The following is a 25644-nucleotide window of genomic DNA, read 5'->3' on the forward strand; positions in this document are numbered from 1 at the left end:
ACAGCGGTGGTTTGGGGGGTTTGGGAGCAACTGGCTCCAAGCTCGCACACCAGCCTTGGGCTGTTAAGCTGTTGGCGCAGACTTCTGCTGTTTGAGCAGAAACTCTAGCGGCTGCCAAGGTTGCTAGGGTGTGGTTAAGTAGGAATGAGCGGATCTGAGTAGGCTGGTAGGGTAGGGTAAGGGGGGGGGGAGGTGGGGAGGGCAGGGAGCAAGGCACTCCGATGAGCTGCAAGCCGCACACAACCTAGTTGGGCCGCTTCTGCAGACTCACCGGGCTCGCACACAGCGGCCGCCAATGGCGGGCATGCTCTCTGCATGCACACTTACCCCATCGCAGTTGTGGTCACTGCCACTCTCCACCTTTCACTGCACCGCGGCTTCCAGGTGGTCCCGGTGTTGCCTCCCCTGCCGACCTGCACAGGTCTTTTGGTCGCAATTTTTGCTGGGTTTTGCTGTTTTTCTTCCCTCGAGTTTGCAACCCTCCTAATCAGGAACACCGCGGCGGCTGCAGCGAACACTGCTTGGCTCACTCGCTCACGTGACCATATTGGCAGAAGGGTGAACAGGAGGTAGGGAGCTCCACTCTAGTTAAAAAGCGAATCCAACCAAGAGCTGCCTCGGAAACGCTAGAGCACAGAACTGCTGACATTGCGCACTGTCGGTGGTAGCGAACAGATCTAACCAAGGCTCTCCCCCCCAATCTTGAAAGAGACCTTGCACCTCCTATCGATGGCGACACCATTTGTGATTCTCTAGGCAACAACGGCTGAGTTTGTCTTCCCTGGCGTTCAGAGAGTCTGCCAGGTGTTGAACCACCAGGGAAATGCCCTAACATTCCATCCATGTCCAGATACAAAGGGACTTTTGACAAGGGGTCCACTACCCCACCCGCCCTGTTTGTTACAGACTCACTTTGCGGTGATATTGTTTGTGAACACCTGCACCAGTTTCCCCCTGATCGGAGGAGGAAAGGCTTTCAATACCATTCGGATCACCCAACAGGTTGATGTGGAGCCTAGACTCCACCGCAGACCAGAGTTCTCTGATCTCCATCTCTCCCAATAGCCCCCCATCACAGTGAGTGATGCATCTGTCACTACAGGTAACTCTGGTTGGGGATGGGAGAGGGGTCAGTCGCTGACACAATCACGGCCACCACTGAAGGCATTTTGCAGTTTCCTGGGAGATCTAGACCAGGTCGGCGATATTGCTGCCAATGTTGACAATGCGTCAACAGAGGAAGCTCAGGGCATCAATAGTGGTATTGTAGTTAATGCAGCTGTAGTTGGAAATGTTGGTTGTTGTGTCGCTGACGGTGGAGTTACTTCCCGACTCCATCAGTGTTCTCATCAATTATTTTGTCGCTGGTGACAATGATGACGGAATAGATTAAGGTAACGCAGCTGTCGTCGGCACAGTAGTAATGGACGCCGTCACCTTTTTTGTCGATGGTAAAGATACAGCGGAGGGCTGTCCTGACGACAATGGTCTTGTCAATTAATCCTTTGGAATGGAATGGACTTTAGTTTCCGTGTTGGTGGCTGGGATGCTGATTTTGGTCTTGACTTATAAAGACAGTTTTCTCATAAAAAGAGACTTCGTTCACTGGACTCTCTCTCAACCCTTTATAGAGGTTCTTTGAGGTAGATGGTTCTGACCTTGTGGACTCCTTTTGCCTCTCTTCAGATTGAACACCTTTATGATGTTTCTCATGTCTCTTAGGAGAGATGTGAGAATCTTCCTCATAAGATGGTGCTTCCTAAGCGTTAACTTTTAAAATCCAGATTACAAGTCTTCCTTACCTATGTTTTAGGGTTTCTGTGGAACAAGTGCAGCATATCTTGCACTCTTTGGCCTTAAGAGTGAGGTAGAGGCAGTATATACAATCCTTATGAGGATCTTCACCATTCAACCTTTTTTTGCCACAAGCCGCAAGATCTAAATAGACCTTTTTTGGAGTAAAGAGACATTTCTGTTGTAAGATGATAATTTCAGAATTATTGAAGAAATCTTCTCAAAAGAGTAAAAGATGGTTTGAAAAAAATCCACTTATGTGCTTGAAGAAACGAGAAGGGCTCAGAGGACTCCTTCACACAAAATTTGAAGTAGAAATCTAACGAATGGCAGCCTTTGAGGGTGTGGTCATCAAGCTGACTATTTTTTAATGATTGAAATTTGATTATTTTCTAATGAGGTGAGTAGGTTACTGAACAGTATGTGAGTTAGCCACAGCAATGCACTGGCATTAAGTTGCTATTTAAAGTTTAGTGTAGAACTCTCAGCTCAATTAAAGGGATGATTCAAGCATGCGAATCTATGAGATTCAATTCTGGGGAAAGAAAATGATAAAATAAAAAATCTCAGAAAATGTACATTTTGCCGATTTTAATGAATTAAACAAAGCTTGTATTAATAGAGGTTGCCTTTTTCACGACGCAAATGGACAAGCATATAACATGCTAAAGGTGGAAATAACAAATTTGTTTTTATATCTTCTTAACAGTTTTGCTAAACCTTATGTGAAGTAAACACACACAGTACGTAAATGACCTCATGATATTAGAGTAAGAATACTATATATATTATTACTTTTATCAACTTACCTGCATGAATAGCTAGTTGCTAACCCGGTTTTCTTCCCACAAAGAAAGCAATGCTTTGATGATTTCTTTTTTATTGGGTTATGAATCTTTACAGGTGGGAGAAGATGAGTAGCTTCAACTGAAAAATAAAAATATTGATTAAATATTATTGCAAGGTTTGGAAGTGTAAAACATTGTTGCTCTATTTTATAAAGCAGATGATATTTGCACCAATATTAGTTCTGTATGTTTCAAGGTAAGTAATGCAATATCCTTGTGTTTCTACAGAAACCGCAATATTAACAATCACTGGCAAACCAACAGGTCTCGGCAATGCAAGAGCTATTGTCTTTGTCAGTGCCCATGTCTTTTAGCAATGTTGTATAGCAACGTCATAGCGCTTTATTCCCAAACTCTCAGCCATGCTGCTATACAATATGGCTAAAAAAAATTGACAAAGCCAATAGCACTTGCATTGCCAAGACCTATTGGCTTCGCCAATGCTTGCTGAGTGCTGTGTTAATACCAGGATTAGGGTGCAAACTGTATTCTGAGTTGTTTTGTAATAACGTCCCAATTACAAATTCTTACAGGTGTAACCTGGTGGAACTGGCATGAGGAAAAGAACTCGGTAACGGATAACGTTCAGAATTGCAATCTGGGGGAAACAAAGGCTCAATGAAAATGTTAGCCATGAATAACGGGGAACAGTTGGCATCAACTACTACACCCATTAAAAATACATAATTAGTGGATGCTGGCTTGAAAAGGCCTTGTGTGGTCTTGATTTTTTCTTTTTATATATACAGTCACTTTATATTTATTAATCATGTTTTAATGTTTGTGGATTTATCTACCAAACGAGTGAGACAGATTTCGGGGAAGGACCTTGCCCGGACATGTTTGACTTCTCTAGAGCAGATCTGTGTGTACACTCATTATTTGTTTCCACCAAGTAGGGAGAAGCTTACTCATGCCCGCCACATTTCAAACACTGATCAGTGACTGTGGGACAAGACAACACAGCAGGTACTATGTATAGACTACCCCACTCCTCACCCACTCTCTATCGCAACCTCGCTTCGCATTTATATAAGTTTTGTTCTGTCTCCGTGTTTGATTTTAGCGCTTGGGGTACACCAAGGTGGAGGGAATCGGCTGTGCACTCAACGGGGAGAGGATCTGGGCGAGGGTACAGAAGGGACAGGCAGCACGAGAGGTCCGGGGGAGTGCGGTCTCTGCAGTGTCGGTGAGCTGGTGTCATGCACATGGTTTAAGGTCTCCAGGAGAATCACAGCATTCAAGTGGCAGGTAACGGACTATATACGTTTTCTACAAACTTTGGTTACTTTGTTGAGTGAAGGGGATGGGTTTGTGTTCTACAGAGTATACCCTTCCTCCTTAGGTAAATCAGGCAATGGAAAGAGGGTGACTTGAGCTTGAGTTAAAAGTGGGGTGACGCTTTAAAGGTACGGAACTGTGATAATGAGTTCAGTGGCGGGGTCGGGGTGAAAGGCGCAACTCAAAAGAACAAACTATTCTGTATTTTGACTACATTTTAAGTTAACGCTGCCTCGAAAATGCGCAAAAAATGAGGCAAGGCTCAAATGTAACAGAATTTGTCTGAGAAGCTCGGCAGTAGTAAGAAATACAAGTAGTGTACAGTCCCTAGGGGACGAAAGGTATTTTCTAAAAAGTGCCCTCACACACCCCGAAGGATGTCATGCTTCATCACTGGGCCTTGCTCCTCGTCGGGCCGGTGCTGCAATGCCCGAACCCCCGAAGTGGCTCTTTAGCAGAGATCTTTTGGATGAAGCCGTAGGGTGAGTGTGGCTGTGTGGGCTAGGTAGTGCGGTGAGTAAGTGAGTGAGTGTAAAACAGGTCCAGGGCCGTCCTAACTAAATGTATTTTATTTTCAAGGGGCACTAGCCTACTTAAAAGTAATCTGCCCTAATTGGAAATAATGTACCTATAGGGCTAGTGTGGTGCATAAGGTCGACATGTTTCATGCCTCAGTAGCCCCTAACAGGTCTGGTGGCACTTCATTAGGACCAAAGAGAAATTGGAAAATTAGTAATTCTGGCACTACCGCTTATCTTGTTCAGTGGTTTCCAAGCTAGTAACCAGAAGCAGTTAGCAGCCCCGGGTTGGGTGATCCCGAGGTAAAAGACCCCTAGGGATCGGGGCTTCTGCTGACGGGTTTAGCAGAGCACCTCGTTGCTCTGTGTGCAGGGAGGCAATGCAACTAGCGGCTGTCCTACCCTTGCTCCGGGACCCGTGGCAGTAGGCCAGAGCCGTACGGTACACCACAATTGTCAAGGGTTGCTTTAATTCATTTCAGGTTAATTATGTTTTAATCATTTTTTTTGTTTGTAAATATTTTCTAGTTTAAAATAAAAAAAAAAAAAATTTAAAATGTATTTATTTTATATAATATTTGTACGTTTGTTAATATTAATATGTGTTCTTTGTATATGTTTATATATATGTATATATTTTTTTTATTTTGTATATATATTTATTATCTACTGGTGGTTGCCAGTAGATAGTTAGGACCTATTTTCCATAGGAAATCCGCAACATTCTATTCCCAATAAGTCTGGCACCGATTGACGAATCTTCGCGAAATTTTCCAAACTTTCGGCCAGCTCAGCTCCGCTCCGCTCCGCTCCTACCCTGAAACTTTTGCGGTGATTCGTCAAGCGGGGGCCGAGAAAAGAGGGGGTCCCAAAACGCGTTTTCCCCATGCAATTTGCCATAGGACCTGTTGTCGCAGCTACAGCCCGAACTGCTGAACGGAATTACACCAAATTTGGCAAAGAGGTAGTCCTCAGTTCAGACTCGTGCCTTTTGCTTAAATGGTGTAAATCAGTTCGGTAGTTCCTGAGACAATTTGAGTTAAAAGTTAGTGATATCTATGGCCGGGGAGGATCCGCGCACCCTCTCCGAACCCTCCCGAGCACGAGCTGAATGCTAATTGGCTGCCAACACTCTGAATCAGGAAGTGTTAGCAGCCATCTTGTGCCTAGGGGACAACACGCCCACCAGGTACCTCCACTAAGCGCCACGGAGCTGCGTTGCAGAGTGTTGTAAAAAGGGGTGTGGCCTCCTAACACCTCTCTGCAACGCAGCTCCCTGGTGCATACTGGAGGTACCTGGTGGGCTAGTTGGCCGCCAGGAAAGCTCAGGATTCAAGGAGACTTAATCCCCCAACTTAAAACACCCCACGGGGCGCGTTTGCACAGTGGTGAAGGTAGGGGGCGGGGCCCGAGGTGATGTGTGTGCAAACACGCCCTGTGGCACGTTTTAAGTTGGGGAATTAATTCCTCTTCAATCCGGAGGGTCCCTGGGGACCAACTAGCCTTTGAAGTTCACTGAAAAAACCATAGGTTTCAGGGGCGTTATAGTTAGGAATTGGCATCTAAAAAACCTTAGAAATTCACTGAAAAAAACATAGGTTTCAGGGGCGTTATAGTTAGCTGGACATTTCCCTCGTAAAAAACCCTAGAAATTCCCCCGTTATAGTTAGTTCAGCTAACTGTAACTCGTGCCCCCGCAATGCACTGCTGATGATGTCACATATTACAGCACTCATGACATGGTCAGTGACATCACTGATGACATCACTGATGGCATCACTGATGGCATCTCAAATGACATCACGGATGACGTCATCCATGTGATAAATTAGTGCATCTTCTCACACCCTAATATAACCTTTGATACACCGACTCAAAATTTCAGACGGACATTTTGAAAACCATAGATACTCCAACACCAATCCTATTGCGTTTGGCGCACGGATCCTCTCGCATTGGGTGCGCGGATCCAAGAAATCATTGGTTGTATGACAACTTTCTACACTGAAAGGTAGGGTGTATATTTCTGTTTTTTAAATGCATGATTCTTATTGGTTAACAAAAACTGATTGTAAGGAACATTATATATGATAAGCTGATATGTTGAAAAGTCAAGCACACTTGCTGTCTTGTTTAGCAACATTGTGTGCTGAACTTGTGACCTGTGTGCTCAGTGCAGTGTTCCATGACCTGTTTCTATGGTAACAGGCAGAAGGCAGATTGGGGGAAGGGTTGAAATGTATTTCATTTGGAAAGGGTTGAAATGTTTAACCAATAGAAATGTGTGTTTGCTTTTGAATTTATGAGTGAAGGATTGTGATTTGATGTTTACATGTATATGTGTGGAAAATGAAAGGGAAACTTTGCCATTCTTTGTTTTTGCTGAGAGGTGCACAGTGCAGAGATTCTGTATAAGAAAATCTGGTGTGTGACTGATATCTGGTGTGTGACTGATATACTTCTTAATCTACAAAACAACTTGAAAGCTGAGTTATTTAATTGTGAGGGGATGTATGTAGACTATTTTGATTTTAATCAGACTAATGTATTGCTCCTGCTAAAGTGTAGTGAGTACTTTTTTTGCTCTACAATCTTATTGACAGTGTGTGTGCACGTAGAAACCATTCTGTGATAAGCATTTGTGTTTTTCATGTGTTTGCAGACAGATAACTGTGCTATTTATATATTTTGGTAGAATTAGAAACCAGTCATTGTTTATGAATTTGTGAAATGAGTTATGTTTCTATACTAAAATGTAGTACTCCTTCTAGATGAAGAAATGTGTTTTGGTATAGTGCAAGGGATAGTGTTGTTTGTCTAGAATCACACAGTGAGTATGTGTGCATTTGGGAACCACTGTGAGAGAAGCATTTGGTAACATTGTGTATTTGCAGACAGATAACTGTTTTAAAACCTGTCATGTTGTCAAGTTTTAGTAGCATTAGAAGCCAGTCTTTGCTTATGCATTGATAAAATGATTCATGCTTTGACACTAATGTGCTGTACTTTAATATGTAGATTGTGTGTAGTCTCCTTACCCCTTGCACAGTAGTGAATGAGTTTTTGTAAGCTGCTAGGGATAGTGTTGCTTGTCTAGAATCACACTGAGTCTGTGTGCATTTGGGAACCACTGTGAGAGAAGCATTTGGTAACATTGTGTATTTGCTGACAGATAACTGTTTTAAAACCTGTCTTGTTGTCAAGTTTTAGTAGCATTAGAAGGCAGTTTTTGCTTATGCTTTGATTAAATGAGTCAGGCTTTGACACAAAAGTGCAGTCCTGAAATATGTAGATTGTGTGCAGTACCCTTACCTCTTCTAGACTAGTGAATGAGTTTTGGTAAACTCCTAGGATAGTGTTGCTTGTCTAAACTCACACTGAGTCTGTGTGCATTTGGGTAAGGATTGTGATAGAAGCATTTAGTAACATTGTGTATTTGCTGACACATAACTGTTTTAAAACCGGTCATGTTGTCAAGTTTTAGTAGCTTTAGAAGCTATTCTTTGCTTATGCATTGATAAAATGAGTCAGGGGTTGACACTAAAGTGCAGTACCATGTACTATTCTCTTCACTGTGCCAGAACTAAAAATTTAAAAGTTTTACCCAGGCACTGTCCTAGCAGTAGTCTGATGATTTAGTCAGTTTCCAAGTACTCATGTTGTGAACCATACATTACCACATAGACTGCTTCAAATGTCTATGCAGTATGCATGCAGTCTTCTAACATACTATACACTTGTCTTTCACACCTTCAATTCAATATCAGTATCCATACAGTCCAGCAAACATCCTGTCACTCCCTTTGCACTCCTCTAGTGACCCATTCAGTACCAAGAACTAATCCCTTCACTGTGTCAAAAGCCAACCACTTATAAATTCACCCAGGCACTCTCCTTGCTGTACTCTAATCATTCCGTCAGTACCCAAGTACTCATGCAGTGAGCCAGGCCTTAGCACATAGACTGCTTCAAATGCCTATTCACTATGGATGCAGTCCTCTAATCACCTACACAGTTGTCTTTCACACCTTCAATTCCCCATTCAGTATTCATACACTTCTAGCAAACACCCTGTCACTCACCCAGTGTGACTCCTTATAGTACTGTAATCATTCAGTCAGTTAGCATGTAGTCTTTTAGTGAGGTAGGCTTTAGGGCATAAACTGCTTCAAAGTAGTATGCACTATGCATGTAGTGTTTTAACCATCGTCACACTTGTGGTTCAGGGCTATAGCTTCTTAGTCAGTTTTTATATAAAATGTGTTTGTACAGTAACGGAATAGTATAAATTTAAAAGTTATTAATATACATTTATTTGTGATTCCCTTTTACAGATACTGTTTTTCAACGTAAAAATAGAGAAATCATGCCAGAAAAAAAAAGAAAAAGAAAAGAAACTCACAGGAGCAGGAGTGTTTCTCATCCGTTTGCACTCTTTCGTGCAAGATTGTTTGGATGAAGGGTCCTTAGGTGTTTCATCATACTTGCCGTGCCGTACGAGTATTTCTTGTTAGGATCCCCTCGCGACAGAACTCTTTTGCAAATCTTGCACGTGACCAAGGTGGCATTGGTCTTTGTTTGCCCCTCGGGAAAAGTAAAAATTTCCACACCACTGAAGAAAAACGTTGTGGGCGTGGTGCCTTCTCCAAAAATGTATCCTCAGATTCGGTGAATATTTTAAAGCGGCAACATTTACAGTTTTTGTAAGTTAAACTTATAAAATTTTGTTAGCCGTAAGCATTTTATATATCTGTGATTTGTATCTTGTGGTATTTTGCTGAGAATAGCATGTTGGTTTTTTTTTTTAACAATCTTTCTGATTGTTTTTTTTTGCCCGCTGTTAAGTGATGAGTACGATTGAAATCACTATTTTTAGTGAAATTCAATATATTCTAAGAACAGCAAAAAAGGCAAACAAATTACTTTGTGGAAATTATGCTGTGTTGTAAAAAATTTATTACTACATGTTAATGTTTTTTTCCTTTTCTTTCACAGATCCAAATTTTAAAATACGCAATTTATATGAATTTAGATTGCAATGAAAATCTGAAAAAATTGTATACCATTTTTTATTCCTATTACTGTGAAGGTAAGTTTAACTAAGTCTCAATATGCAGAATGAGGAAGTCTGCAAGAAGCTACAAAGTTGAAACACGTTTCTAAAAACACTCTGTTTATACCTATGTAGTTTTGAAATCTGACCATAATCAGATATCATGTGACCTGCAAAAAAAGAGATTTGAGGGGTTCATAATATTTCCCATTGTACCTATTGAAGGACCACAATCATTTCAATCATTCTTCTTTGAACATCTTGGCAGACAAAACTCTGTGCTTACCTTCCATCATTCGCAAGGAATTTTAAAACCGGAAATATGTCACTTCTTGTAACAGTTATTGCGCAAGACACTCTTTCATATTTACAAAGAGAGGAAAAGGCACTCTGTGCACTTTTTATACTCCATGTAAATACAACCTCATTATGCACACCAGTTTGCGTTGAAAGGGTGTTCTATAAATGTTGTTGTGCATGATTGCACTGAATACTCATAGAACAAGACATGTCTAGATCGATCATAAATCATAAATCTCGATATTTGTGTGAATGCTGCACCATTCTAAAATTGGTGTAGTAAAGCACAAGGAGAATTGTTTTCATTTCTTCACATTTTTATATCTTCAATGCATGCTACAATGCTCAGCTCACATTGAAAGAGAAAAATGCCTTTACTGATTGTTTTTGTGCAGGAAGGTGTGTCTTCCTGCACAAAAAACACATGACACAAGATATCCTTGCACTATGGTGCAAGGGTGCCTGTGTCACCACATGGCTGCAGTTTAAGCAGCCGTGCAGAGAGAAGCATAGATTTGCAACATATTTATGTACATATGTTGCATCCCTGTGCTTCGGAAGTACTACAGCACACTGCAGTTAAAGAGGTTACTGTGTGATGCTGCAGCACTTCCTCATAGTTCTGCACTTATACATTCACCATACGCTACTAATGCATTCAGTCTGTTACATACTACACACACATTCATCTAAACTTTCACACACTAACAAAGAAATGTAGCTCTTTTTTTAAACCAGGAAAGTTAGTTCTTACAAGAACTTTTTTTTTTCTTTTTTTGGGGGGGGGGGGGGGGGGTTGGGGGGGGGGGGGGGGTTCTGAACAATTTTTAATTTTCTTTTGGTTTTTCTGCAGCAAAAAAACCCCAAAAACAAAACAGGAGGAGCCAAACAATGAACTTCAGGGAACAATAAAAAACAAAAAAAAAACCTAGCAAATGTGACTTTCTTGCCGGCGGCAGATCAGATCGATCGACTGCTCACCGTAGCACAAAGTTGCATTGCACTTAGTGCAGAGCACTTTTAAAAATTGAAATTGAGGACGGATGTCCAAATTTTGGGCTGATGGATGCACTCTTGAAGTGCTCAGCTGCGATGAGGTGGAAGGAGCAGGAGTGTTCCTCATGCGTTTGCACTCTTCTCTTGCAAGATTGTTTGGATGAAGGGTCCTTAGGTGCTTCATCATACTAGCCGTGACGCACGAGTATTTCTTGTTAGGATCCCCTCGCGACAGCACTCTTTTGCAAATCTTGCATGTGACCAAGGTGGCATTGGTCTTATTCTGCCCCTCGGGAAAAGTAAAAAAATTCCACACCACTGAAGAAAAACGTTGTTTGCGTGGTGCCTCCTCCAAAAATTCATCCTCAGATGTATGAGGAGATGCAGGTGATGCCTGCTGCCCTGAAGCCATTTTTAGTTGAAAAAAGTTAGAGCTTAGTGTAAACTTAGTCTAAAAAAAAATCTTCTTCTCTGCAAAGAGATGCTCCTCCAAAGAAGGTCAAAGAAGAATGATTGAATTGGGTGGGGTCTTTCATTAGTTAGAAGAGGAAGTGTAAAGAACCATTCAAATCTCTTTTTTTGCAGGTCACATGGGATCCGCGCACCCTGCGCATATGCAGCACGCACCCAGCGCGCATCCGCGAAATTGAATAAAAAAAATTATGGGATTAGATGTAAAAATATATTAGTTTTAAGACTAGTTTAGAGTTTGTCTTCAATTAATATTCACATGAAATACCTAAATATATGTTTTTCTAAATGTTAAATATTTCGCGGGATCCGCGCACCTACCGCGTCATAGACGCAGATGACGCATCGCGGAAGCGCGTAAACGTCGCGTTACGTACATCGAACGTGTCACGTATAGGCTGGGAGTCGCGTACCTGTTGCATTGCGATCGTGCACTAAACACGTACCCAACGCATACCATGCGCGGATGCTAACGCGTAGGGATCGAGAACGGTGCGCGGATCCAAAAACATGGAAAAAAAATATATTGAATAAAGTTTTGAACATATAGTTAAAGAAATATTTTTTTAAATATAAAAAAATGTTTGAAAAACCCAATAACAACACATAATATTTTTTAATTTTTAAAAGAATTAATTTAAAAAATTAATTAAAAAAATGGTGATAAAAAAGAATTTAAAAAAACAATTAATGAAATTGACACTGAATTTGAAAAATATAGAAATCCAATGAAAATCATTAAACATGATATCTTTAGAGATAAGTTATAGATAGGAATTAGCATTTAAAAAACCTTTGCAATTCACTAAAAAAAACATAGGTTTCAGGGGCGTTATAGTTAGCTGGACATTTCCCTCGTACAAAACCCAAGAAATTCCCCTGTTATAGTTAGTTCAGCTAACTATAACTCGCGCCCCCGCAATGCACTGCTGATGACGTCACATATTACATCACTCATGACATGGTCAGTGACATCACTGATGACATCACTGATGACATCTCAAATGACATCACTGATGACATCATCCACGTGATAAATTAGTGCATCTTCTCACACCCTAATATAACCTTTGATACACCGACTCAAAATTTCAGACGGCCATTCTCAAAACCATAGATACTCCAATACCAATAACTACATACCCACTCATTGACTCTTAGGTCTACATACATCTCCACTCACTCACCTGTACAGTCACTCATACTTACAGTCACTCAGTACAGGACAATCATATGCATTTATACACCTATATAGACATTCACATACCGCCAATCATCCATTGAGGTACTGACACACCTAGTCAGTCATGCAAATAATTAATCACAGTCCAATTTACTCACCTATACAGTTAAGCACACTCAAGTTCACTTACTCATAACAATACTAACAAATTCTGACGCTCTTATACAATTACTGATACAAGCACAAACTCATCCATACAGCCACTCACAAAATCACACACTCACATATAAATAGCTATATACTCTTACACACATCTATACTGCGTTTTACACATGTAGTTACTGACACATGTACAACTGAGATATACATTCAATCACTAACACACCCATACATACACTCACCCAACCATACAGTCCATCACAGTTGCACTCTTAAAACCATGCACCCATAGAAACACCCACTCACACATCTATGCACAGAGTCACACACACCCTATCCACACAAACACTCAGGCACCCATACTCAGACAACCAATCAATAACCGATATAGACACTCATATAGCTATTCACAAAACCATGCATCCACTTATACACCAACACACAGACACATACAGACATTCACACAGTTTAGTCACTAGTCTGCAGTAAGATACATTTAATGACTCACTTATAGAGTCAGTTACGCACCTAGAAAATCATCCATTCACACACTTGTACACCCACTCCTTCTTCAACAGGCCTTTCCCTATATATTAAACATATTAAAACTTTACAGAAACACAGACTCACTGGATGACGTCATCAGTGATGTCATTTGAGATCTCTAAAGTGATGTCATCAGTGATGTCACTGACCATGTCATGAGTGATGTAATATGTGACGTAATCAGCAGTGCATTGCGGGGGCGCGAGTTATAGTTAGCTGAACTAACTATAACAGGGGAAATGTCCAGCTAACTATAACACCCCTGAAACCTATGTTTTTTTTAGTGAATATATATATATATATATATATATATAATTTTTTTTAAGTGTTTGAGTGTGAATAGTACATTTTTTTCTCCGCTATCCAACACTTTCCCTACTGTTGCACTCACTGGAGAGGGAATAGTAATTTTTACCCCTCTGCTATCCAACCCTTTCCCTACTGTTGCACTCACTGGAGTGGGAATACATTTTTTTACCCCTCCATTATCCAACATTTATCCTACTGTTGCACTCTTCGGAGTGGGAATAGTAATTTCTGCCCCTCCGCTATCCAACTCTTTCCCCACTGTTGCACTCACTGGAGTTGGAATAGTAATTTTTACCTCTCCACTATCCAACACTTATCCTACTGTTGAAGTCTCGCTATCCAACATTTTCCCTACTGTTGCTCTTACAGGAGTGGGAATAGTATTTTTTTTCCCTCCGCTATCCAACACTTTCCTTACTGTTGCACTCACTAGAGTGGGAATAGTAATTTTTACACCTCCGCTATCCAACTCTTTCCCTACTGTTGCACTCATTGGAGTTAGAATATTTTGCTATCCAACACTTTTCCTACTGTCTCACTGATTGAATTGGGCAATTTAAGTTTAAATATTTTTTCATAGTTTAATGTTTTAATTTATTCTAGAATGTTTAATTATTTATATATATACTTTTAAAGTTTTAAAATAAATTAAAGATAATAGTTTGTTAATTATTTTAAAGTAAATGTATTATCTACTGGCAGTCGCCAGTAGATAGTTATAGTTAGGACCTATTTTCCATAGGAAATCAGCAACATTCTATTCCCAATAAGTCTGGCGCCGATTGACGAATCTTCGCAAAATTTTCAAAACTTTTGGCCAGCTCCGCTCCTACCCTGAAAGTTTCGTGGTGATTCGTCAAGCAGGGGCCGAGAAAAATGGGGGGTCCCAAAACGCGTTTTCCCCATGCAATTTCCCATAGGACCTGTTGTCGCGGCTACAGCTCGAACTGCTGAACGGAATTACACCAAATTTGGCAAAGAGGTAGTCCTCAGTTCAGACTCATGCCTTTTGCTTAAATGGTGTAAATCCGTTCAGTAGTTCCTGAGAAAATTAGAGTTAAAAGTTAGTGATATCTATGGCCGGGGGGGATCCGCGCACCCTCCCCGAACCCTCCCGAGCTGAATGCTAATTGGCTGCCAAGACTCTGAATCAGGAAGTGTTGGCAGCCATCTTGTGCCTCGGTAGAACCGAGGCACAAGAAAACCGGAAAAAAGGCGCAAAACGCGACAAGGGGGCAGGGTAGAAACACCCTGACCCCCTAGGCCTGCTCAGGGGATCCCACAAGGACCCCCAAGGCCCACGGAGCTGCGTTGCAGAGTGTTGTAAAAAGGGGCATGGCTTCTGAACACCTCTCTGCAATGCAGCTCCCTGGCGCATACTGGAGGTACCTGGTGGGCTAGTTGGCCCCCAGGGGACCTCAGGATTGAAGAGGAATTAATTCCCCAACTTAAAACGCGCCACAGGGCGTGTTTGCACACGTCACCTCAGGCCCCGCCCCCTTCCTTCACCATTGTACAAATATTCCTGTAAAATGAGCCTAACTACAAATTCCGATTTACTCACCTGTTATCAGGAGAGAACCCAGGGCTGCATCTTTTAGCCCAGCACTGACCCAGAAAATTAATTCTAAGCGTACTTACCAGTAACTTGTATTTCCTTTTTATAGGAATCCATTATGTGGTTTTCACCAGAAAATTTTCTAAGTGTCCATTTTTGAAACATACAAATATTCCTGTAAAATGAGCCTAACTACGAATTCCGATTTACTCACCTGTTATCAGGAGAGAACCCAGGGCTGCATCTTTTAGCCCAGCACTGACCCAGAAAAGGAATTCTAAGCGTACTTACCAGTAACTTTTATTTCCTTCCATAGGAATCCATTGTGTGGTTTTCACCAGAACATTTTCTAAGTGTCCATTTTTGAAACATACAAATATTCCTCTAAAATCAGCCAAAGAACGAATTCCGATTTACTCACCTGTTATCAGGAGAGAACCCAGGGCTGTATCTTTTAGCCCAGCACTGACCCTGAAAAATAATTCTAAGCGTACTTACCAGTAACTTGTATTTCCTTCCATAGGAATCCATTGTGTGGTTTTCACCAAAAGATTTTCTAAGTGTCTATTTTCACAAACTAAAAATATTCCTAAAAAATCATCTGTATGACTTAAACACATTCTTTCAACTGTTTACAGGAGGTTGGCCAGTGCTGGATCCAGGATCCACCACTGAGTAAGAAAAAGTAACGATAACACTACTTGACTGCTCAGTGAATTTTCTGCCATAGGATAACATTGGTGATTCTATGGGAAAAAGTTTCCAAGTGTCAACTTTTAAAATACAATAATATTCCTTAAAAATTACTACTGTAACCAAAGTGCTTTTACTCAACTGTTTACAGGAGATGTCCAAGGACTGAATCTAGGATCCAGTCCTATGGTTAGAAAAGTAATCCATAAAGTAACTAATTGCATTTAATTAGAAATTCACATTGAGCTCAATGTTGCTTTGTGTTTGAAATTGTGTTGCCCATTGCAACAACTGTAACTACTGTACTTAAAAGTCTGTTGCCTATTTGCCAAGTATTTAAACTAAAGTAATTCATTCTGAGAAAGTATATTTTGTATTGTAATGTATAATGTAATTAAAAAAATATACCTAAAATTAAATAGTTTTAAAAATGTAGTAAGTCAGTATAAAAAAAATCAGTATAACAATTAATACATTAAAAATTGTCATTTACAAAACCTTTGAAATTCACTGAAAAAGCCATAGGTTTCAGGGGCGTTATAGTTAGGAATTGGCATTTAAAAAACCTTAGAAATTCACTGAAAAAAACCATAGGTTTCAGGGGCGTTATAGTTAGCTGGACATTTCCCTCGTACAAAACCCTAGAAATTCCCCCGTTATAGTTAGTTCAGCTAACTGTAACTCACGCCCCCGCAATGCACTGCTGATGACGTCACATATTACATCACTCATGACATGGTCAGTGACATCACTGATGACATCTCAAATGACATCACTGATGACGTCATCCAGTGAGTCTGTGTTTCTGTAAAGTTTTAATATGTTTAATATATATAGGGAAAGGCCTGTTGAAGAAGGAGTGGGTGTACAAGTGTGTGAATGGATGATTTTCTAGGTGCGTAACTGACTCTATAAGTGAGTCATTAAATGTATCTTACTGCAGACTAGTGACTAAACTGTGTGAATGTCTGTATGTTGGTGTATAAGTGGCTGCATGGTTTTGTGAATAGCTATATGAGTGTCTATATGGGTTATTGATTGGTTGTCTTGAGTATCTGTATGGGTGCATGAGTGTTTGTGTGGGTAGGGTGTGTGTGACTCTGTGCATAGATGTGTGAGTGGGTGTTTCTATGGGTGCATGGTTTTAAGAGTGCAACTGTGATGGACTGTATGGTTGGGTGAGTGTATGTATGGGTGTGTTAGTGATTGAATGTATATCTCAGTTGTACATGTGTCAGTAACTACATATGTGAAACGCAGTGTATGTGTGTGTAAGAGTATATAACTATCTATATGTGAGAGTGTGTGATTGCGGGAGTGGCTGTATGGATGAGTGTGTGCTTGTATCAGTAATTGTATAAGAGCGTCAGAATTTGTTAGTATTTTTATGAGTAAGTGAACTTGAGTGTGTTTAACTGTATAGGTGAGTAAATTGGACTGTGTTTAATTATTTTCATGACTGACTAGGTGTGTCAGTACCTCAATGGATGATTGGCGGTGTGTGTGTGTCTATATAGGTGTATAAATGCATATGATAGTCCTGTACGGAGTGACTGTAAGTATGAGTGACTGTACAGGTAAGTGAGTGGAGGTGTATGTAGACCTAAGAGTCAATGAGTGGGTATGTAGTTATTGGTATTGGAGTATCTATGGTTTTCAAAATGGCCGCCTGAAATTATGAGTCGGTGTATCAAAGGTTATATTAGGGTGTGAGAAGATGCACTAATTCATCACATTGATGACGTCATCAGTGATGTAATCAGTGATGTCGTTTGAGATGTCATCAGTGATGTCACTGACCAGGTCATGAGTGATGTAATATGTGACGTCATCAGGAGTGCATTGCGGGGGCGCGAGCTATAGTTAGCTGAACTAACTATAACGGGGGAATTTCTAAGGTTGTGTACGAGGGAAATGTCCAGCTAACTATAACGCCCCTGAAACCTATGTTTTTTTCAGTGAATATATATATATGTATAAATTATTGTTGGTGTGTTTATTTTTTTTAATTAAGTCTATTTGTAATATTCTGTAAAAATATATATTAAATGTAAATGTAATTATATGGGGGACAACGAAGCCTAGATTGCAATAACATATGTTTGAAAAACCAGGGAACCCCAGTGGTAAGACCAGGGGTCGTTAAGGCGGCACGGGAGGGCATCTTGAGTTAGGCAGATGCCATGCACCGGAAATTTAAGGAGCCGCGTGTGGACGTTTGATTTAATCCCCTACTGACACCGGGTCTCGCCGGTGCACCCCGCCAACTTCATCCACAGGACTCAACTAAACGACCGCAAACGCCAGCCTGAAACAGCTTTGCCTAAATAACTTCAGACTCCTGAATCAAACGTCCACACGTGGCTCCTTAAATTTCCGGTGCATGGCATCTGCCTAACTCAAGATGCCCTCCCACACTTGACGCTGCCTTACCCGCTACGACTTCCTCTACCAGTCTGAAATTTAACCAACCACAGACGTCCATTAACGGATTCTACATATACCCATTGACGGGACCTACTGAGCTATTATTCGCTCTACCCTCGCAATTCTTTCTGCTCACATTCTCTTGTTCTGATGATGATCTCAATTTTATGAGATCGAAACGCTTTCGACCTCGCCAACAAAAACTCCATTACTGCATTCAATTGATTTAGGAGTTTTTCAGATTATTACTGTTGTTGTTTTTCAATGCGATGTATTTTTAAAGTCACTACCACTTCCCCCACTTCACGCACGTCCACGTTATATGTGAGCACTGGAACTATTACTGAAGTATATGATACTCTATTTATGAAGATAATAAATGAGTCGTAATTTCAAACCGTGCGCCCTAACATATATTAAGTATACAAGTCCCTAGGGGACTTTTTTGTATTATTTCATTTGACTAACACTATTTTTAAATCATTAATAGCCCAGGCTACCTGAGGACCTTTTGGCCTCTACTAGACCCTTGTTCTACACACCGCCTAGATTGCAATAACAGCTGCAGCAACGCTCAAAGCAGGAGGGGACCCTGGCTGTGCCTAACATCCTACGCTACTACCAGGCTGCGCTGCTACGCTACCTTGTGGAGAGGAATCGTCCCCCGACAGTGAAACATTGGGTCTTCATGGACCGAAGGGTGGCGGGAGCACACATCTGGTGTGAGGCTTGGCTTACCCGCACCCACAGGGCTTGGGGTCTCTACTCGTCCCCTGTAACCAGCTCAATGCTTAAGGTCTGGGTCAGGGTGGCAGAGGCGGCCGGGCTTTCAACTTCTCCCTCACCCATGTCGTCATTTGTTCGCAAACCCGGGGTTTCCCCCTGGCATGACCCCAGGGTGGACTGCGAGCAGTTGCAAACGGATGTGCAGCCTTTTTGAATAAGAGGGTGTTATCCCATTTGACTAACTCAAGACTCACTACTCCTTGCTAGAGAATAATCGATTTACCTACAAACAGTTGACGCACTGGTTGCTTAAATCTGAGATACGCCCAAAAGCAAGTAGACCTCTGACCCCCTTTGAGAAATTGCTGTTCCCCAAAGCTGACGATGAGAAACTCATTTCTGAGATTTATCGCCATCTGACGAAAACACCGCACAGCCACAAGACCCCAGGCCAGATCCACTGGGAATCAGAACTAGGCCCGGCCCTCACAGACAAGGAATGGGAAGACATATTTTATAGGGCGCACCACACGGCACATAACTCAGGGCACACTGAAACAGCATACAAAATTGTCTCTTAATGGCATTATACCCCCGCCCGCATACAAAAATGGAACGCACAGTGTGATGGCCAGTGTTGGCGGGGATGTGGCAATCCAGGGATGCCGCACCATCTCTTATGGCACTGCCCAAAGCTCTCTAGATTTTAGGAGAAGGTCCTGGAGGACATTGACAGTGCCTTTAAAACGGAGATCCTGTGGTTCTCTGCATACACCATCTTAGGGCTCCCCAATGCACTCACATAGCCACTTCCCTCCACCAGAGGGAAACAGATTGCGAAAGCCCTGAATGCCGCACACCGAATACTATTGACCAACTGGGACACGGATAGAGTCCCGGACCACAGTCAATGGCTACACCAGTAATGGTTCCTGTCGATGGCGACATTAATTGATTTTACATCTTACACTAAAATCTGGTCCCAATTCATTTGCATCCTGTCCAAGGAATTTGGGTAACTGAAATGCCCAGCTTACTTGCAAATCCTGAGGTTACTGCCCAACACACAAGATAAGACAGGGGCCACGTGAATTAACTGGCCCCTCACAAATCTTAGTCGATCATGGATTGAGTCTTGGCAGCAATGGGAAGGGGTGGGGCGGATTGGGTGTTTGTCCTTCCTGGGCTCCTTTTCGTTTCCTTGTTTTAAACTTAATTAATTGGCTTGCATATCGACTTGTGGCACACAGCAAGATCAGCCTGAGACAGTCCAGAGGCGATCCCAGAATATGATGAAATTGCGCATACATATCTTACTCTATTGTCTCTTAATCACCCTTCCCTCGTACGCGGCCGGCCCAATATGGGTTGTAGGCAGTATGCTGTGTCAACACTACTGTTATACTTTTGGCTTCCTCACCCTTCAAAATCGAGCCATAACAGGTTTTTCTACTCAATCCACCTAATAATTGTAACATGGCATCTTGAGGATTAAATCGCTCCATTTTTTACCTCTATGTAAGCAGATCCCCAAAGTGTCCTTCCATATTCTGCCAGATATGCAGAGGGATGTGGTCTGAAGGAGGGAAGAAGTATTCGCTTTGACAAACCCTCCACCCTCCATTCCTTTGGAGAGGATCAATGTCATGTTTGTCTCTGGCACTGAGGAAAATAAAATATCATGAGGCCTATGTGTCCCCGTGTGTTCCCCCGTCACTCATGTGCACATACATGTAACCCATGTATTTCCCCTCCATGGCCTGTCTATCACGATGCTTATGCTATAACGTGGCCTGCCATGATCCAGTCTCCCATGAGAGAAACGACAAATCTGCTCTGAGGCCTACACGTTTTGCATCATGTTTTCCCGCATTTCCATTATTGTGGCTCAGCCAGAGCCGAAAAGAGGTTTCAGGCCTCAGAACGCTCTGAAAGCTGCAGCTGCGTATCCTTGGCCTTGCACACTTGGGCCTCAGCCAAAGGGGCCCCGACCGAGGTGCCGAGACAGTATTGAGCACGGTTATCTGCTTACTCCTACCGAAACCACATTCCTGCCTGGAGAAGGAGGGATAAACACGACCCGTCTGCAAAGGAGAAAGCCTAGCCTCTCTGTCTCTTTTTGTGCGATTGCAAAGCTCACGTCAGTGAAAAGCCCATAGCCCCCATGTAAGACTTCAGCAGTAAACGAAGAAATAAATGCCACATTGGCTCTTGGTGATGGGCAACCTATGTCACGAACCAGTCCCTGCTCCAGACTTTAGATATCAGATAATACAAGATGTGCTGGTCGCCCTGACACTGAAGGCCTCACTTCCAGACTCCAGACTCCCCGGTTGCATAGCAACCCTTTCACACGTCAGTTACACGTCATGCTCGAGTTGAGCACAAGTAAGGCAAAGTTCTAGTAAAGTTCCAGCTGATCACGCAACCCCCTCCAGGCATCCACCCACCTATGACACTTACCTATTATCATCAAGTGGACGCCCACCTTCACGCCTACTTACACACCCACATGCTCTTATCTCATTCTCTCTTGCTCCGCCTGAAGCATTCCTGCTTACGTATATTATTACAACGTATATATACTGTACTCTGTGAATAAAGTTTGAGAATATATTTTTGAGAATCCTGGTCCTGATCCCTTGTGGTGATGGAACTATTCTCCCTATAACTCGAGTTATTTGAATAAAGCCCTTTTTGAACCTGATACCACGGACTCAGCCTCTTGCTTCATGCATGATCATATTGATATATAGAAATTCAGAGCGCGTAATATTTTATTTACGACAGCACAGGCAGATAAAGCTGGTAGGCATGGGTAAGAAGGTTGTAAGGGTTAAGACTGCGAGATGAACATACCTCCGTGCTACTAAAGACATAAATTAATCACATCTGATTTGCAATTATGCACCAATCAGTGCAATGTATTGTGTATGTATGAGGGATTCATAATGCATGTGTTGAGTCGAAAGACAGTAGTCTCAAATATTCTTTAACTAACTCAACAGTTGTATGCAGTGTTCCTTCGCGGCTTGGGCTATGTGTTAGATCTGCTCTATTATATCTATCAAGGTTTTGATTTATAACATTAAATCGGTCATTCATAAAACACAATAATGTTTAAAACCTCCATCAGAACTTGTTATTACCTATCATTTAATCAGTCATGTTGTATTTCAGAATTTCCCTGCCATTTCCATCTTCTTTTGATTCTGAATATCATAACGTGTTCATTGCATTATAATCTAAGGAATATGTCCTTCATTAAAGGAATGTTCATATGAATGGGTTTATAGTTGGGAGCACATGCAGTAGTTACAGTTTTTGATGAAGAACGCCTGGAATTTATGAGACAGACGGTGTTTAGTCGTGCTGGATTAGAATACCCTGTGTGTTAATTTAAAAGGCCCTTTTAGATCGAGCCTAGCACAGCGCATGCGCTGCACTAGGAAATCGACCTCTTGGAATCACTTCAGCTTTTAGATAAGCTCGTGTGTGTGGTGCTCACACACGATTGGCCTTTGCGCCTGGCTTTAGCAGGCAATTGGCCAAAGGCGTGTGGATGTCCCAGCTTTTCCTGAAATGTTTACTCCCAGAGCGTTTCGCTCTCTGGAGCCCGCAGGGGCCATCTGTTTTGTGTCAGGTTTCCTTGGCACTTTCATTACAAGGCGCCTGCCCTCCACCCGGGCAAGGGACAGCTTCTGTTCTGAAACGTGATAATGGAAAGTCAGACACCCAACACGGGTGTAGTTAAAAACATCTCCCAATCCTGAATCCAGGCCATGATTGTTTTCATTGAATTTTGGTGCTTAGTCCAGATTTTATAATTAGCAAAACACAGCTACAAGTTCCCACATTACAAAAGAAAATAAACTGGACCTTGTGAGCTACTCACTTATGAACTATGGAAACTCGAGTGCTCGGACGTGAGCCGTAAAATCAAATCTCTGGACTTCCTTCCACGTTGTCTGTGAGGCAACACTGCCCCTGTGAGGTGAGGCGGCACTGCCCCTGTGAGCTGAGGCTGCACTACCCCTGTGAGCGGTGGCTGCACTGCCCCTGTGAGGCGGGGCTGCACTGCCCCTGTGAGGCGTCGCTGCCCTGCGATGCATGGCTCGTGCACTCAGGGTGAATGGTGGAGACAAGGGGCAGACACCAGTGAGGTTTGGAGCACTGGGGCTGGGAGACCGAGGAGCACGGAGGCCGGCAGGGCAGGCACTGAGGAGGCGCTGCTCCACTTCTCACATGATTCGGGGAGGGCCTTGCTCCGGTTCTGCCCCCAGGACAGACTCCCAAGAAGCCGAGATCGGAGTGGCACATACAGAGGAAAGGACTGAGGAAACAAAACATGTTCTGGAGCTAGAAGAATCCTGCCACAAACTGTAAGTAACCCCCTCACCCACCTCCAACTTCCTTTGAATCTGTGCCTCCTAGCAGATTAGCAACCTCCGGGCACAGGGACTCTGTTCCTTTCCTCCTGCAAACTTACTGTTTTTTCTGTGCCTGAAAGACCTCAGCTCCTCGGGCTCGGGGGGTATTTACGACCCCGAGCTCTCCACGGAGTTGCATACCTCGTCCGTCTGTCCCTTCGCGTCATTTAGGGGCGCGGCAACCAATGTTGACAGCTCTGTTATATTTCGGGGGGCGGGGGGGGGGGGTCTGGACCAATTTTGGCGTCTGTGATCATTGTTTATTCCTTTACCTCCATTCCTCCCTGGAGCTCCAGGGTCGCCAACCGTAGCACTGAAAGATCCCAAACATGGCTTGCATCTATCATGTGTCCATGTCCACGAGTGAGAAGCTCGTCCAGTCCAGGTTTTGCTTTTCATGTGAGAACTTGCAGTACAGTTTACCTTATTTTGGGATCGGTGCTCCCAAGTCCAAGGATGCAAAGCCAAACTCGTGGAATGGGTGAGCTGCTCACCCATGAACCTGGTAAACAGGAGAGCTCCGGTAGCGGGCACGTCATCCCATTTCCTATAGTCCTGGTGCCTAGCTAGAGCACCCTCATGCTGGGGTTTTATCCTAAGGTCACACCGAGGACAGTCACACTTTTGAGTCCCAAAATTCAACATGCTGGTGGTTGAATTATGTCTTTAGTCAGTGGCCCCAAGACCTTCGAGCAGTGTCAGCGCTATATGAAATTCATAACTAAATTAAGAAGTCAGGGCTAGCAACCGTAGCTATTGATGCGTAAACTGCAGTTGCATTTGTATAGTGCATCAAACTTCTGAGAGGGCACTTGGGACCTATTTATCTCCATCATCTGCTCTAAACACCCTTTGTCCTATGTCGGGGGATATAACATTTCCTTCATTTAAGGCTGTCCCCAGGTTCTGTAAAATACTGTGCCACTCCACTTCTCCCTGGTGCTCTAAGACTCCTCCCCACAGAGCTTTAAATATGATGAAAAAAGTGAGGGGTCTCTGGCATTTGTAATTAAAGGCATGGCTTAATAAATAAACTATATTTCTGTAATCTCCATAGAATGGCACTTGACCGGTATATTGGTGTTTCTGAGCTTTCAGTTATTGAATCCAGGTATGCAACACACCAACTGACAAACATCTAAAACCAGCCAGGATTATTGGCTTTGCCAATGGTTGTCTCTCAGTGCTTTGTAGAGAGGCTATGGATTGGATGACCATGTATTCTGAGCACCGGTTTAACCCAATGACAGGCACTGCCTTCAGCCTCTGCTCCAGAGCTCTCAATCACATCTACTAAGTACCGGCACTTATACATTTTCTCCTCTTAAGAACTGAAACTTCTTTGTGATAAGGAGAGACAAATGTATTGTGTCAGAATAAAGTGTATATCGCAGCACTTTTAAAGCACTTTTTGGCGCCCAGATCGTATCTTACGCCGATGACACCCAGCTCCTGTTCACTTATAGGGGCGGGTCATTCGACGGCGTACAGATCAGGGATTGCCTTGGTGCGGTTTTTGAGTGGTTCAGGTGTAATGGATTAAAGTGCAATTCCGATAAGTCAGAGCTGCTCTTTTTTGGTTGCACCTGTGAACCAGACTGGAAAGCTTGGTGGCCACAAGATCTGTTTCCACCTGACAACGTGTCTCTCAAGGCTAAAAATTTGGGAGTGATTGTGGACAGTGAATTGTCCTTTGGGCCACATGTTTCGTGCCTCTCAGGTAAATGCTTTGGCATTTTACGGATGCTGAGGAAGTTTCTTCCTCTAGTGTCTTTCCAGCATAGGAAGATTATTGTTCAGGCCTTGATCGGATCTCGACTGGACTACGCAAACGCCCTTTTCTTGGGTCTACCAAAATATCTTTTGACCCGTTTGCAAGTGGTCCAGAACTCGGCAGCCCGTGCTATTTACGGGCTCCCGAGAAGAGCAGGTGCCACGGCTTTACTGAATTCTTTACACTGGCTACCGATCGCTAAAAGAATTCTTTAAGTGCCTGACTTTTGCCTTCAAAGCTTTACAAGGATCTGGCCCTAAGTACATAAGGAAACGTCTCTCCCAATATGTACCCAGCAGGTCTTTGAGATCATCTTGTCTATCCAAAATGACAGTCCCGGTTATCAGGCGTGCAAGGATGGGAGGTCGATCGTTCCGCTACCTAGCCCCGAAGGAGTGGAATGAACTAACACTTTCTCTCAGACAGGCTCCCAGTCTCCTTGCTTTTAGAAAAGAGCTTAAAACGTGGCTTTTTACTAAATAAACTTTTTACTAAAGAAACTTGATCCTTCTCTTCTGTCTGCTTTTTTAGTTGTTATGTCTTGTTTTGCCTGCCGATATTCTTCATCAAAGCGCCGG

At 42.6% G+C, this 25644-nt stretch overlaps 1 protein-coding gene and 1 long non-coding RNA gene across 3 annotated transcripts in view; one reads left to right on the forward strand and one right to left on the reverse strand.

Moving 5' to 3' along the window:
* Positions 1-25644, reverse strand: part of ZFAND4 (zinc finger AN1-type containing 4) — a 242021-nt gene that overhangs the window by 17222 nt on the left and 199155 nt on the right. For both annotated transcript variants that reach the window (XM_085603760.1, XM_085603757.1), the window contains exon 9: positions 2604-2721. In XM_085603760.1, coding sequence (XP_085459886.1) covers positions 2604-2721 — 118 coding nt within the window. The remainder of the gene's footprint in view (positions 1-2603; positions 2722-25644) is intronic.
* Positions 22870-25644, forward strand: part of LOC146867172 (uncharacterized) — a 245473-nt gene continuing 242698 nt past the window's right edge. Inside the window, exon 1 of the long non-coding RNA XR_014961093.1 lies at positions 22870-23244. This is a non-coding gene — a long non-coding RNA (uncharacterized LOC146867172). The remainder of the gene's footprint in view (positions 23245-25644) is intronic.

The sequence above is a fragment of the Triturus cristatus genome, chromosome 1_2, assembly GCF_964204655.1.
Source record: "Triturus cristatus chromosome 1_2, aTriCri1.1, whole genome shotgun sequence".
NCBI classification, from domain to species: domain Eukaryota; kingdom Metazoa; phylum Chordata; class Amphibia; order Caudata; family Salamandridae; genus Triturus; species Triturus cristatus.